Source organism: Pelophylax lessonae, assembly GCF_965119305.1.
Source record: "Pelophylax lessonae genome assembly, chromosome: 11".
NCBI lineage: Eukaryota > Metazoa > Chordata > Amphibia > Anura > Ranidae > Pelophylax > Pelophylax lessonae.
In genome coordinates, this window is record NC_138778.1 from 38,255,662 (window position 1) to 38,271,790 (window position 16,129).

The 16,129-nt window shown below is 45.8% G+C and overlaps 1 protein-coding gene across 9 annotated transcripts in view; it reads right to left on the reverse strand.

Moving 5' to 3' along the window:
* EPB41L1 (erythrocyte membrane protein band 4.1 like 1) overlaps positions 1-16,129 on the reverse strand; it is a 239,218-nt gene that overhangs the window by 67,220 nt on the left and 155,869 nt on the right. For all 9 annotated transcript variants that reach the window (XM_082272041.1, XM_082272042.1, XM_082272048.1 and 6 more), the window contains 2 exons: positions 13,815-14,003; positions 4,212-4,343 (listed from right to left, as the gene is read on the reverse strand). In XM_082272041.1, coding sequence (XP_082128167.1) covers positions 4,212-4,343; positions 13,815-13,982 — 300 coding nt within the window. In that variant the 5' untranslated portion in view covers positions 13,983-14,003. The remainder of the gene's footprint in view (positions 1-4,211; positions 4,344-13,814; positions 14,004-16,129) is intronic.

The following is a 16,129-nucleotide window of genomic DNA, read 5'->3' on the forward strand; positions in this document are numbered from 1 at the left end:
TGTAACATAGAAAAGTCAGGAAAATAAAGTTAGGTTGTATACAATACCACATAGTCAGCCTTCTGAAAAGGGAATGGTCAGTAATGCTCTAACTGCAATGGTGGTTTCTCCGAAGTTCAACCAAAAACCTACCTACACTAGTTAATGCAGATATTGATTTCATAAAATGCAACTAGTTTAAAGCTGATGTTTAGGTATGGCTCTTTTTTGCACATTACATTTTGTTACATTGGTCCAGCCAATCCCTGTGGAAGCTGGAAATCATTTTTTTTTTTTAAAGCCCGTGGTGTGTGAACACACTCGAACTCCACCTGGTGCAAAAAAAAGTGCACGCACGCAAGCGTGAAGAACACAAAAAGTGCACAGGGTGTGCGGAAAGTCCACCTCCGAAGAGGACGGACCCTGACCTTGATCCCCCGGGGCACAAGACTCCTGAGAGGTACTGAGGTACTCACTATGGTCTGCCCGGCCGAAACCAGGCAAACCCCGTGCTCTGGGAGGACTGCCGAAACAGCCCAACCCAAGTACTAGGTGGGGCTCCCCCGAAGGGAGACACCATGAGAGAGGGCGAACTAAGCCAGAAGGCCATATCCACCCCCTCCCAAGACTTTCAAGGTAGGCCCGAGGACCCACACCCTACTCATCGTGAAAAAGTGAGAAAGAAAAGGTGACAAACCACAAAGGAAAAAAAAAAAACACACAAACACAAAGGTGGGGAAGGGGAAGTGGAGAAGTGCAGTAGTGTCAAGGTGCAGGACCTTGACAGGCCCTTCAGCCAGGAATATAAAATTCCTCTGGTCCCGGCCAAAAGGCCCGTCCCAAGAGGCAGGTGTGAAAAAAGTGTGTGTCCCCGATGTCCGCCGTTATTATCAGGCGGCACATCTGGCAAGGTGGGTGGACTGGGCGAGACACGCCGACCTGAAGCAGTGGGTGAGTCTGGAGGCTTCCTTGTTTCCATTCTGTCTGTCCAGGGCACCCCGGATTCTGAAGGACCTTCCGGCCGAAGCTAGACGTCATCCCACCTTGGGCCCGACCCTTAAGACATGTGCTGTGGTGGTGGCCTCCAAGGGTCTAGCGGAAAATCACTCCCAGCTGTTCTCGGTTTTAGGGAACCCGCGGTTCCCCCCGGGTTGCGCGGGGGATAGATTTGCTGCTCTATTGGCGGAAGGAGCTTTCCAGGTCTCGCACTTCTGTGAGGGCCACGAGTGGGTGTCTCTCTCCCAGCTGACGTCGATAACGGGACGCTTTCGCTTGACTCGGTGGCAGGCATTACAGCTTCTCCACTTTCTGCGGGGACTAGGGCCCCCGACACGGTTCAGAAGGGACCACACCTCGCTGGAACAATTGCTGGTAACAAGGGGAGCACTGCCCCATGCCCTCTCACAGATGTACGAACTCCTCTCCGTGCCGCCGGAGGACTTTGTCCTCCCGGGCATTTCCAAATGGGAAAGAGAGCTTCAGAAGACATTTACTGACTCGGAGAGACACAACATTATCAGATTTTCTCTCAAGTCGTCAATCTGCACCCGCATCCAGGAAAGCAACTACAAAACTCTCATGCACTGGTACTATACTCCAGACAAACTGTGCCGCATCTTCCCGGAGGCGACTGATAGGTGCTGGCGTTGTCTGCAGGATAGAGGTACCTTATCCCACGTTTTCTGGCACTACCCCCTGATCCGGGGGTTTCTGGTCGGAGGTCCGTAGGATCTCCCAGCTGATGACGGAACGCATCATCCCGGATGACCCGGCCTTCTTCTTGCTGCACTGCACTGGCATTGCCCCTAAGCGATACAAACGCTCGGTGCTCAGGCAGCTGCTGGATGCAGCTAAATCCTGTATAGCCCTCTGTTGGAAGAGCACGTCTCCCCCTACGATTTCTCTCTGGCTGCGTAGAGTCAAATGGCTTAATGAGCTAGAGGACCTGGTTCTTACGGCTCAAGGTAGGAAGGAGCAATACTCCAACACCTGGGCATGCTGGAACTCTTTTATCATGTCTGCGGAGGGCATGGCTCTGGGCGGGGTCGCCGGTTCACCTACGGACTGATCTATGCTGTGGTCACCCGCTCGGGACGACTCTAACCGTTTCCTACTGGCCGAGCTTCCCCCTCACCGCCTCCCACTACTGCGTCTGTCTACTCCATTTTCTCCTCTGCTCCTCTGACACCTCCCACCCCTTCGTGTGCCCCCCCCTCCTGTCTCCCCCCCTTTGCCCCACCCGCCCTCCCTACCTGATCTCCTCGTTCTGGGTTTTAACTGATCGTCCTTTGTCTGGTACTTATGAAGTGGTTATCCCTATTGAATACGTGTGCATTACTTCCTTTTACATGTCATTTGCCCCATGGTTTGTTGTCATGGGTTTTACTGTTACACCCGTTGATACCATGTCGTTGTTATGGAGCTCTAATTATATGTTATTGGTCTGATGAAGTGGTTGCTGACGTTAACCTCAGATGCTTCATGTACTCTACATATTGGACTTGTGTTCTAATGCATATTTTGTGTGATGGATGTGTTACATTAGATCAATAAAAGAAATTTGCAAAAAAGAAAAAAGTGTGTGTGGTGCAGTGACCAAGGTGCCGAAAAACTCAAGGTGAGCTCCTCCACCAGTGAGAATTACGGCACCGCTGGGCACCCCAGGGGCACATACACCACGGGCTTCTTTCGGGACCCGGCCTTCGGCCAGACCAGATCAGCCCATCCCTACCAGAAGGCATCAGAACTTAAGACGGCTTAGGGAGAGCCTGCCTTCAACTGGGGACAAGTCTTTTTCAAGGCCAGATTCAACCCAGGAGGAAAGGCCCTCCCACCACCATCACCGTTCCTTACCAATTACATCCAGGAGCAGTACTAACCGGCGAGGACAAACCTACAATGATTGCCACTAGCTTCCGAGTCCTATACCAGATGGCTGTCCTACTGCATTGTGAACACAGAAAGGCTCTCGCTTGGAGTGGGTGCCATTTAGAGAACACTTTGCATTTCCTCAGTGCATGCAAAGCATATTCACATTGGACAAGGTAGAGATTGTGACATCACCAGCCCTGCCTTTCCACCTTGCCTAGTCAGAGGACCCTTTGCATTCACTGCAAAATTGGAACATCGAACCCAGCGAGAAATAGGAACCCAGAATCTAGTATCAACTACTACTGTGATTTCCAGCTTTCACGGTAATTGACCAGGTATGCACATGCATACTTTTACTGACCCAATCTGCACCAATGTGACTATACAAAAAACCCAAACCTAAACTTCACCTTTAAATATTTGAATTGGATCTAGTACCAGCCTCCTGTAATCCATACAGTTAAACTCTGCTTAGGAGAAGGAGGAGCGGTACTAGGAGTCAGTCAGATATGTTGCATGCAAATAAACTGACTTGGAGCATGCAGAAAGGAGGAGAGAGCAGTTTTCTGTGCCTATCATTCTTTCACTGTTCAGGTACAGGTTGGGGGCAGGGAGGTGACCAAGGGATTTTTCTTAACTGCAGTGGATAAAAGTCAGGTCACCAACCCATCTGTATTGTCTGGCAAAGCTGTATAGATCTCAGGAATTAATGGACAGGCATAAAAATCCTTTGCAAGGAAAACAGTTTCCTTATATATATCTCATCCATAGATTTAACTGTTTGTCTGGAATTCACTTTACAGTGACCCTGCCACTAATGGGTCAAAAAGACGAACAGAAAAACCAGTAAAAAGAGGCACTATATTTACCTTTCCATTGTGACTTGCTGTAAAGTTCTAATACTGCAGTTAGATCACGGGAGACTAAGAAAATTCTTCTTCCTGCCTGCAGCAGGCTAATTACATCTCAGCCTAGCCAAAGTCACATGAGCAGATCTCAAGAATGGCTTTTATAGAAAAAGAACACAGCTTTTTGGAAAAATATATATACATATTGCTGTATATTTTGACATGCCAGGAATTTATTCTTTCAGATGTTACATAAATTTTGCAGAAAAATCCACCTTAATAAAGTTCAGAGGTTTCTAAGCATACTTAGAAAAAAATCTCTGCAATTCTCAAATTCTACTTCTTACTTTGTAATTCGTACAGTAACGCTTTAATTTTATTGATTTACAACATTGCTAATGAAAGTGTATTACTGGCCTTAGATATGTAAATGAAGGATGGATTTTGCTGCATCATAAAATTGCCATTTCATCTCCATATCTTGCATTTACTTGTCCTATCCAAATTTCTTACCTCCACCTCACACTCATAGTGGGACGAATCCAGAAGCGTCACCCTGCAAAGTGCACTCTTCGGTTTCCTAGACTGTTTTTGTGGCGATCGTTGATTGTGGGAGGGCGTTGTTCTGTCTTCCGAATCAAACCTCTCTTCATCCTGTTATTTACACAAGGGAAGACAACACTTAAATAATACTATAATAATAGTCACATCGACGAAACGCGTAGAGCCTCATCCGCCCCTTTGGAATGCACTTCCAGCTTTTGGAACGCATTGCGTTCCGGAAGAGCTCCTAGTCCACCCGGAAAGCGGAGGAATCGGTTTTTAGATTGCCTGTATCAATTATATTATTGTAAGTACGTTTTTTAATAAACTTTTTGGATTTTAAAGACGCTACTTCACTATGTGAGCCCTCTTTTCTTCCTATATATCCTGAGCATATATATTTATGCACACCATCTACGGTGCTGGGGTCCATCAGTGGATACTTATATGAGCTACATCCCCTAAACTACAGAAAGCCTACTACCCCTGCGGGGGTTTTCATATCTGGTGAGTGCGGTCCTGGGAGTGAGGGGAGCACGAGTGTTTTGTCACTAACACAAGCCACGTTTGGAGAACATCAAGACTTCCTATAGGAGTTATATGTATTTGTTCACTTATATGGACAATTATTTGCAGTAGCACTGAGTCACTCTCCACATGTGAAAGTTTCCTGGATTTGCACTGAGTCACTTTTCACAAGTCCCTTTAAATTTTTTTGCCCGCCTCCTGAACAGAGATGTATAGTAACGAAGTAGAACTACTTAAGTACTGTACTTAAGTACCGAAATGCGGTATCTGTACTTTCCTAGAGTAGAATTTTTTTCTCCTACTTCTACTTTTACTTCACTACATTTTTTCGATGATTTCGATACTTCTACTCAAGTATTTTTCTTTTGTGCTGCATAGTTACTCGTTACTTTTAAAAAAATTACCACTGCCAGAACAGTAGATGGAAGGTTTCATGAAGCTCAAAAAAATGTGTATAATGTCATTTGTAAATCAGCGCATACGAAAATAAAGGCTGTGTATAATAAAAGCTGCTATACCAAATCTTTCCAATAAAAAGAAAATATGAAACAAACAAATAAATTGTGCTACAGCGCTTAAAGTGCATCAAGAAACTACTAACAAACACAGGTTAATCATTTGAATAAATCATTTGAAATAATAATAAACAATATGATGTTCAAACTTTTGACTTCTTTCTTTAATAACTACATAACACAGTACTTGTACTTCTACTTTCAGTACTTGAGTAGAAATTTTTTTTCAAAACTACTGGTACTTTTTACTTTTAGTACTTAAGTAGCAAATTTTTTGAAAAAACTACTTGCAATACTTAAGTAAAAAAAATGTTGAATACTTTAGTACTTCTACTTAAGTAACTTTTTCTGCGAGCACTTCCACTTCTACTCAAGTCACTTTTTGATCGAGCACTTGTACTTTTACTCAAGTAGAAATTTAGAGTACTTTATACAAGTCTGCTCCTGAACCATACCAAATTACATGCCCTAACTATGGGGGCATGCTCTGCTGGGGGGCACCCCTTCTGATAAAGGGACTCATCCCAACAACCCTGGCCCGGTGGTTGTGGGGGTGCGGCCCCTCCAGCACAGAGCAGGTGATTGACAGCCTCAGCTGTGTATTTTTCTCTGAGACTGTGAAGAGGGGGTGTGTTTTTTCCCGCCACTCAGGTTTCAGATTACACTTAGTTCCCTGCTCTATGCTGTGCAGTGTGTGACATCAGATCTCCGCCCTCTGTCTGCTCGAGTTCAGAAATATTGTGCGAAAGGTGTGTTTTAGGAGGCAATAGATGAGAGAGAGCTGCAGATAAACAGGCACAACCTATGTAAGATGATTTGTTTCATCTCTGTGTATTACCTGAGGCTAGTCACTTCAGTGGGTATGTGTAATGGATTAAAACAAATGTAGGTCATGGTAAATTGCACTCAAGACACGTTATAATGGCATACTGTAATATTGACTGAGATGTTGACTGTTGGGTGCTCTAAGTGCTGTTGTACATTAGCTTCATGAATAATGGCCATAGATTTCCATTGTAAGAAGAAGCTGAAATGCAAAACCATTATGTAGCTCTGCAAATCGAGAAGCATATCCTGCATGTGTAATGAGCAAAAGTAAACCACCGTGTACATATTTATGTATATTCATTAAAAAAAATACACGGTGTGTGAGGATCACAGGGAAAGCCAGTATGGCTTTGAAAGGATGTTATTTCTGAGAAACTGACCTAACCAGGCCCAGTTAAGCTACTGCTGTGGTTATCTATTATAGAGAAAGCAAGTTCCTTCACAAATGACTCTGAATACATAGGAAGAAACAAAGAAAGCGAGACTCTTTTCTGGCAGCCTTCTAAGTCATTGAGTTGGACATCAGGAAGCCGGCAGGAGCGATGAACAAGGTAAGTATCTCCTTATTTATCAATACATAGGAAAAACATGTACTTACCCCTTGCAGATGAGAAGGGGCACCCACTGCAAAGGTAACGTTTTTTTGTTTTTTTTTTTCCTCCATAGCTTAAATATTTGCAATCCTTAACCACTTCTGGACCAGAAAATTTTTCCCCCCTTAATGACCAGGCCATATTTTGCGATTCGGCCCTGCGTTACTTTATCGGACAATTGTGCGGTCGTGCGACGCTGTACCCAAAAATTTATGTCCTTTTTTTCCCCCACAAATAGAGCTTTCTTTTGGTGGTATTTGACCACCTGTGTGATTTTTATTTTTTGCGCTATCAACAAAAAAAGAGCGACAATTCTGAAAAAAAAAAAACAAACAATATTTTTCACATTCTGCTATATAACATCCCCCCAAAAAATGTAAAAAAAAAATATTATATATATATATATATATATATATATATATACACATATACAGTTGTGTTCAAAATTATTCAACCCCCACTGAAATTGATTGTTTTGGCCAGTTTGACATTGATTTTGATTATTCAGTCATCCTGCTTACAATTAAATCAAAGAGGCACGTGTAGGTCAGACAAATATAACATAACATTTATAATGAAATAACCACAAATGTCTTTTCTGTTCTCACATCATTATCAGTTTTATTCAACCCCCAAGTGACATCCAATCTTAGTACTCAGTACAACATCCTTTTACAGTTATAACAGCTTTTAAACGTAAAGCATAGCTTGACACAAGTGTCTTGCAGCGATCTACGGGTATCTTCGCCCATTCGTCATGGGCAAAAGCCTCCAGTTCAGTCACATTCTTAGGCTTGTGCACTGCAACTGCTTTCTTTAAGTCCCACCAGAGGTTCTCAATCAGATTTAAGTCTGGTGACTGTGATGGCCACTCCAAAATGTTCCAGCCTTTAATCTTCAACCATGCTCTAGTGGACTTGGAGGTATGCTTGGGATCATTGTCCTGTTGAAAGGTCCAACGTCTCCCAAGCCAATATAGGTTTGTGATGGACTGCATCACATTGTCATCCAATATCTCCTGGTACTAAAGAGAATTCATGGTACCTTGCACACGCTGAAGCTTCCCTGTACCTGCAGAAACAAAACAGCCCCAAAGCATGATTGACCCCCGCCATGCTTCACAGTAGGCAAGGTGTTCTTTTCTTCATAGGCCTTGTTCTTCCTCTTCCAAGCATAGCGTTGATCCATGGGCCCAAACAGTTCTAATTTTGTTTCATCAGTCCACAGAACACTATCTCAAAACTTCTGTGGTTTGTCCACATGACTTTTGGCATACTGCAGTCAACTCTTCTTATTCTTTGGAGACAGCAAGGGGGTGCGCCTGGGAGTTCTGGCATGGAGGCCTTCATTACGCAGTGTGCGCCGTATTGTCTGAGCAGAAACTTCAGTACCCACATCTGACAAATCTTTTCTCAGTTCCTCAGCAGTCACACGGGGACTTTTCTCCACTCTACGCTTCAGGTAGCGCACAGCAGTCAAAGTCAGCATCTTCTTTCTGCCACGACCAGGTAGCGTTTCAACAGTGCCCTTTGCCTTGAATTTGGGAATTATGCTTCCTATGGTGTCTCTTGGTATGTTTAACATCTTTGCAATCTTCTTATAGCCATTGCCCTTCCTGTGAAGAGTAATCACCTCTTCTCTTGTCTTCCTGGACCATTCTCTTGACTTCATCATGTTTGTAACCACACCAGTAAATGTCTAGAAGGAGCTGAGTATCACAGTCATTTTAAAGCTGCCTAATTGGTGCTTATTAGGCTTTATTGCTGCTCCCTGACATCCACAGGTGTTTTCAATACCTGATTGAAAACACTTCAATGAACCTCTGTTCTTCAGAGTGGTAGTCTTTAAGGGGTTGAATCAGTGGCGGCCCGTGCATAGGGGGCGCCAGGGCGCCGCCCCCCACCCCTAAAAAAAAAAAAAAAATAAAAAAAAAAAAAACAAAACGAACAAATAAAGTTGTTCAAAAAAAAAATTGGGTTCGCCGGCCTGAACCCAAGGAACTGGTGGCTGGGGGTGGGGGGGTGGGGTTACCTCCCAGAAGAGGCGCCGATTGGCTGCCTTCTGGGGAGGTAGGGGGGTATCCTGGGCGCAAGTCTTTGCGGTTGGACACCCCCACTTTCTGATATCCTGGCTGTGATTGGTCCAGTCTACAGCCTGGACCAATCATCATCCAGGATATCGCTGACGTTGCAATGGGGGCGGTGCCGGTGCGTGCGTCAATCACTCACCGTCACCGCCGCTCAGAGAAGAGGAGAGGCCGCCCGCCGGTTCCCGCCGCCGAGACGACGAGGGAGAAGCTGAGCCGCGCCGCGCCGCCGCCAGGTAAGTTTGAACGGAGCACGCACGCTGACACTCTGCAATCATTGGGGGACAATGCTGGCACTCTGCAATCATTGGGGGACAATGCTGTGGCGCTCTGCAATCATTGGGGGACAATGCTGTGTCACTCTGCAATCATTGGGGTACAATGCTGTTGGCACTCTGCAATCATTGGGGGACAATGCTGTGGCGCTCTGCAATCATTGGGGGACAATGCTGTGTCACTCTGCAATCATTGGGGTACAATGCTGTGGCGCTCTGCAATCATTGGGGGACAATGCTGTGGCACTCTGCAATCATTGGGGTACAATGCTGTTGGCACTCTGCAATCATTGGGGGACAATGCTGTGGCGCTCTGCAATCATTGGGGGACAATGCTGTGGCCCTCTGCAATCATTGGGGGACAATGCTGTGGCCCTCTGCAATCATTGGGGGACAATGCTGTGGCCCTCTGCAATCATTGGGGGACAATGCTGTGGCGCTCTGCAATCATTGGGGGACAATGCTGTGGCGCTCTGCAATCATTGGGGACAATGCTGTGGCGTTCTGCAGTGATTGGGGACAATGCTGTGGCGCTCTGCATTGAAAGGGGCTCGCACGCTGAACTCTGCATTGATGGGGGCACGGAACAGTGGCATTGAAGGGGGCATGCACGCTGAACTCTGCATTGTGGGGGCACAGCACAGTGTTTATTGCATTGAAGGGGGCACAGCACAGTGTTCATTGCATTGAAGGGGGCACAGCACAGTGTTTATTGCATTGAAGGGGGCACGGCACAGTGTTTATTGCATTGAAGGGGGCACAGCACAGTGTTGCATTGAAGGGGGCATGCACGCTGAACTCTGCATTGTTGGGGCACAGCACAGAGTTCATTGCATTGAAGGGGGCACAGTGTTTATTGCATTGAAGGGGGCACAGCACAGTGTTTATAGCATTGAAGGGGGCACAGCACAGTGTTCATTGCATTGTGGGGGCACAGCGCAGTGTTTATTGCATTGAAGGGGGCACAGCACAGTGTTTATTGCATTGAAGGGGGCATAGCACAGTGTTGCATTGAAGGGGGCATGCACGCTGAACTCTGCATTGTTGGGGCACAGCACAGTGTTCATTGCATTGAAGGGGGCATAGCACAGTGTTTATTGCATTGAAGGGGGCACAGCACAGTGTTTATTGCATTGAAGGGGGCACAGCACATTGTTCATTGCATTGAAGGGGGCACAGCACAGTTGCATTGAAGGGGGCATGCACGCTGAACTCTGCATTGTGGGGGCACAGCACAGTGTTTATTGCATTGAAGGGGGCATAGCACAGTGTTTATTGCATTGAAGGGGGCACAGCACAATGTTCATTGCATTGAAGGGGGCACGCACGCTGAACTCTGTATTGAAGGGGGCATGTACACTGGTCTCTGCATTGAAAGGGGGCATGTACGCTGGTCACTGCATTGAAAGGGGGCATATACCATCTCCTGTACCATGACCTGTGACATGCCTATACCATATCTGTGCCATGCCTATACCATATCTGTGCCATGCCTGTACCATCACCTGTGCCATGCCTGTACCATCACCTGTGCCATGCCTGTACCATCACCTATGCCATGCCTGTACCATGACTTCAAAGTCACGCAATTTTTTACTGCGTTTTTTGACGCGAAGCAATACCTATTACATTTTTCTTTTTGCGCCCCCCCAAAAATTTTGAGCACCAGCCGCCACTGGGTTGAATAATTGTGTCAATGAAGAATTCACATAAGAAACATTTACTACTGTATTACAAAACCATTTGATGTCATTTTAGTTGCATTTGGTTCTTTAAGAAGTCCTTGTAGGATTTCATTCTGAATACAATTACAAATGTACACTAAATTCCCTAAAACCCTTTACAGCATTGGGGGTTGAATAATTTTGAACACAACTGTATATATATATATATTTTTTTTTTTTTTTTTTCTTTTTTTCAAAATTGTGGTTATTTTTTTGTTTATAGCGCAAAAAATAAAAACCGTAGAGGTGATCAAATACCACCAAAAGAAAGCTCTATTTGTAGGAAAAAAAACATCAATTTTATTTTGGTACAGCATCGCACGTGCAATTATCAGTTAAAGCAACGCAGTGCCGTATCGCAAAAAATGGCCTGGTCCGGGAAGTGGGTAAAACCTTCCGGAGCCGAAGTGGTTAACAGACGCTGTCAGTCCAGCACTTACAGGTTCCAGTCATGTGAAGAGAGCCTCTTCACATGACTGGAACCAGTAAGTGCACCTGGTTGGGCAACCTTCCCACTGGGTTTGTTATGAACTCTTGCCCTACAATTTCAGTACAAGTCTTCCACTGCACCTGTCTGTGTGAATAAGTGCCGCTGCACCATGCTGCACCCCACCTACAAACTGGTAAGACCATTTACATCCAGCTTTACTATTGTACCCATTAAACTAAGAAAACATAAAAATATATTACACATTTAGGCAAGATAGTATAGTACACACAAGCACTTGGCATTGTCACAGGGTGGCCAGCGCAATGAAGGAAGCAGCATCTGGTACTGCAGTATTGTTCATTTATATCCCTTTGCAGGAAAATCATTAAGCATCGGGGAGAACACAAGACCAAACCCATAGCCACTGGATGTGTCCCTGAATCCACCGTCTGTAAATATAAACCCCTAATAATTCTGTTCATTTATATATAGCTCATAACATAGGGTGACTAGACATCCCCGTTTCCAGGGACAGGGACAGTCCCTGGATTGAGGACACTGTCCCCGGTCCAAGTCTGTCCCCGGTCTTGTCCCCGGATTCAGGGCCGGATTAATGTAGACAGGGCATCCCATGCTGCCTGAGAAAAAGCTTGGTGGCTCAGATGCCCCCTGCTGGAGGATCTCATTGCTGCTCCTCCTGCTGTTCAGTGGAGGAGAGGCAGAGCCAAAAATTAACTGTGTGGAGGGCTGAGACCGGGAGATGAGTAGATGGAGGGGGGTGTCTGTTTTTTACACAGGAGAGGGCAGTGGGGGAGCAGGGGTCAGAGCTGAAGCAGTTGCATGGAGAGATGAAGAGTTTAGCTGTTGTGGGGGAAGGGCTAAGAGGTGGCTGCAGAGATAATCTGTGAGAGAAGGGTGCAGAGGTGAGCTATGGATGGGAGGGCAGAAGTGTCCTCTGTGCAATGCAAATCTCTGAACTCTGTGCCTAACAACTTCCTGTATAATATGTAGTCCTGTGCCCAGCGCTCTGTGTATTATGCAGTCCTGTGCCCAGTGCTCTGTGTATTATGCAGTCCTGTGCCCAGTGCTGTGTGTGTTATGTAGTCCTGTACCCAGCGCTCTGTGTATTATGTAGTTCTGTGCCCAGCGCTCTGTGTATTATGCAGTCCTGTGCCCAGCACTCTGACTATTATGTAGTCTGTGCTCAGCGCTCTGTGTATTATGCAGTCCTGTGCCCAGTGCTCTGTGTATTATGTAGTACTGTACCCAGTGCTCTGTGTATTATGTAGTACTGTACCCAGCGCTCTGTGTATTATGTAGTTCTGTGCCCAGAGCTCTGTATATTATGCAGTCCTGTACCCAGCGCTCTGTGTATTATGTAGTTCTGTGCCCAGTGCTCTGTGTATTATGCAGTCCTGTGCCCAGCACTCTGTGTATTATGTAGTCTGTGCTCAGCACTCTGTGTATTATGCAGTCCTGTGCCCAGTGCTGTGTGTATTATGTAGTCCTGTACCCAGCTCTCTTTGTATTATGTAGTTCTGTGCCCAGCGCTCTGTGTATTATGTAGTCCTGTGCCCAGTGCTCTATGTATTATGTAGTCCTGTACCCAGCTCTCTATGTATTATGTAGTTCTGTGCCCATCGCCCTGTGTATTATGTAGTCCTGTGCCCAGCAGTCTGTGTATTATGCAGTCCTGTGCCCAGTGCTGTGTGTGTTATGTAGTCCTGTACCCAGCTCTCTGTGTATTATGTAGTTCTGTGCCCAGCGCTCTGTGTATTATGCAGTCCTGTGCCCAGCACTCTGTGTATTATGTAGTCTGTGCTCAGCGCTCTGTGTATTATGTAGTACTGTGCCCCTTGCTCTGTGTATTATGTAGTACTGTACCCAGTGCTCTGTGTATTATGTAGTACTGTACCCAGCGCTCTGTGTATTATGCAGTCCTGTGCCCAGCAGTCTGTGTATTATGCAGTCCTGTGCCCAGTGCTGTGTGTGTTATGCAGTCCTGTGCCCAGTGCTCTGTGTATTATGCAGTCCTGTGCCCAGCGTTCTGTGTATTATGTAGTCCTGTGCCCAGTGCTCTGTGTATTATGCAGTCCTGTGCCCAGCACTCTGTGTAGTATGTAGTTCTGTGCCCAGCACTCTGTGTATTATGCAGTCCTGTGCCCAGCACTCTGTGTATTATGCAGTCCTGTGCCCAGCACTCTGTGTATTATGCAGTCCTGTGCCCAGTGCTCTGTGTATTATGCAGTCCTGTGCCCAGCACTCTGTGTATTATGCAGTCCTGTGCCCAGCGCTCTGTGTATTATGCAGTCCTGTGCCCAGCGCTCTGTGTATTATGCAGTACTGTGCCCAGCACTCTGTGTATTATGCAGTCCTGTGCCCAGCGCTCTGTGTATTATGCAGTCCTGTGCCATTTGCCAATAAAAAAAAATAAAAATATGTCCCCGGATTTTATTTTAAAAATCTGGTCACCTTATCACAACACTTCTATTATTAACCTGTGTAATATATAATAATCTTATCAAGTAAGATCTGTTAAATTTGTATCATGCCATGGGTATCATCTACCAGCAGAACTCAACGTTTATACTTACTTCTGTGGATCTTCGCGAGCTGTCGCTGGCTCCCGGCCTGTCTACGCTATTTGCCGGTGTTTGCGGGGTGTCGTGTGGGAGCAAAGCAGGATTATGTACTCCATCTTGAGCAGGCCCGTCTTGCCCGGGATTAAGTTCAGTGTCAGAGCCCACCTCCGTGGTCATCATAACTCCTCAGGCTTGTGTAGGCTGAAAGAAAACAGATGGTAAATGTATCAATTATATCATTTCAGTTCAGTGCTTCGTCATTCTTAAAAGAAGAAAAATTGCATTGCCTAATCATTTCCAGACATATACATTCTTATCAGTGGACATCACGTAGTAAGCCTTCGCTGTCAAAACTTGTTAAAAATTTCATATCATTGGTCACCATAAAAAATTAATGACATCTCATCCTGTCCATGGTACAGCTGGGAGTTTGCTTGACATCATACCCAAGATCAAAACTGCCTGATCATGTCCTAATTATTTGAGGAGATATTCAGAAGATAACTATTGGAGTCAAGCCCAGTCTGATCTAGTCCTTTATAATGTACAATGCAGTGAACACCCGATCTTATAAGAAATCAGCGGAGTCTACTCTGACATAATGGAAAATCACATAACCACTTAAGCCCCGGAAGATTTTACCCCCTTCCTGACCAGGGCCTATTTTGCGATTCGGCACTGCGTGACTTTAACGGACAATTGCGCGGTCGTGCGACGCTGTACCCAAATGAAATTGACGTCCTTTTTTTCCCACAAACAGAGCTTTCTTTTGGTGGTATTTGATCACCTGTGCGATTTTTTTATCATGCGCTATAAACAAAAAAATAGTGTCAATTTTGCAAAAATAACAATATTTTTCACATTTTTTTTATATGAAATTCCCCCCCAAAAAAATGTAAAAATCAAAATGTTTTAACATTTTAGGCCAATTTGTTTTCTGCTACATATGTTTGGTAAAAAAAAAAAAAATCGCAAAAAGCATATTTTGATTGGTTTTATTGGAAGTTATTGCGTTTACTAACTAAGGGAAAGATTTTTGTCATTTTTATTTATTTTTTTTAACGAGTAATGGCGGCGATCTGCGATTTTTTTTTGCGGGACTGCAACATTGGGGCGGACAGATCGGACCCTTGACTGACATTTTTTACACTTTTGGGGGGTACCAGTGACATTACTACAGTAATCAGTGCTATACATATGCACTGTTACTGTAAAAATGACACTGTCAGGGAAGGGGTTAACTTTATTTAGGAAGGAGGGGTTAAGTGTGTCCCTAGGGGCGTGTTTCTTACTGTGATTGGATGTGGCTTTTCATGTAACAGCAGAGATCTACGGTCCTACATAGCAGGACCTTATGATCTGTGCTGTTACACAGGGGAGAATGACAGGCGGCTTTGTTTACATTAGCCGCCTGCCTTTCTCCCGATGTAATGGATGATCGCGAGTGCCCGGCGGACATCGGTTACGCCGCTCACCCGCGCGGGGGGGTCCGTGAGCGAGCGGGGGCGGGAGTGCGCCTCCGGCGGCGCGCGCGCTCCCTAGAGCCTCACAGGCTAGCGAGATAGTACTACGTCACTTTGCCTGTGAGGGGCTGACCGCCGCAGTCAGTGGCATCTTAAGAGCATTATAGGCCCCCGGGCAATGCAGTGCACTGGGGCCCCGCCTACAGAATCACCCACGAGAATAAAAATGCAAATCATCGATAAGGCGATATTCGGGGGTCAGACTCAACTGTCCTGTGTGTGCCTGTTCCCGTGGAGGTGTACAGGCATTACTGCAGTTGTGGGCTCCCCCTCCACGGGCCAAGTGACCTGGCAGCAGCGTAGGGCCGACAGGCGCTTGCCACCTGCTAAGTTTGGTGGCGGAATGCACACAGGAATCGGGAATAATGCTTGACTGGGGCTGGGCCCCCCGGGCAAGTGGGGCCCCCGGGCAACTGCCCAGCATGTTCATTCGGTAAGATGGCCCTGGCCGCAGTAAATAGTCGTGCGGCGGTCGGGAAGTTGTTAAAACCTTGAATTATAAGATAATGTTCAAGGGATCAAGTTAAGTAACCTATAGAAGGTCAATTTTCAAAAGTAGTGCTGGCAGGTTACTCTTCCGGTAGTGTCGAACCAAAGTAATGACGCAATCTGCAAGGGTCAGTAATGCTTTGGTATAGTTCTTAGGGATTTTCCCCCTGTTGTGTGAAGCAACTTAACCATTTCGGCTATAATAGGCTGACCCCCTCATGCCCTACGTTGTAAGCAAGAGAAGTCCTGGTCCAAGAGTACCCAAGCTGGTCAAGATATCAATGACGGTACGTTCTAGACCCTGCATCCTGTATT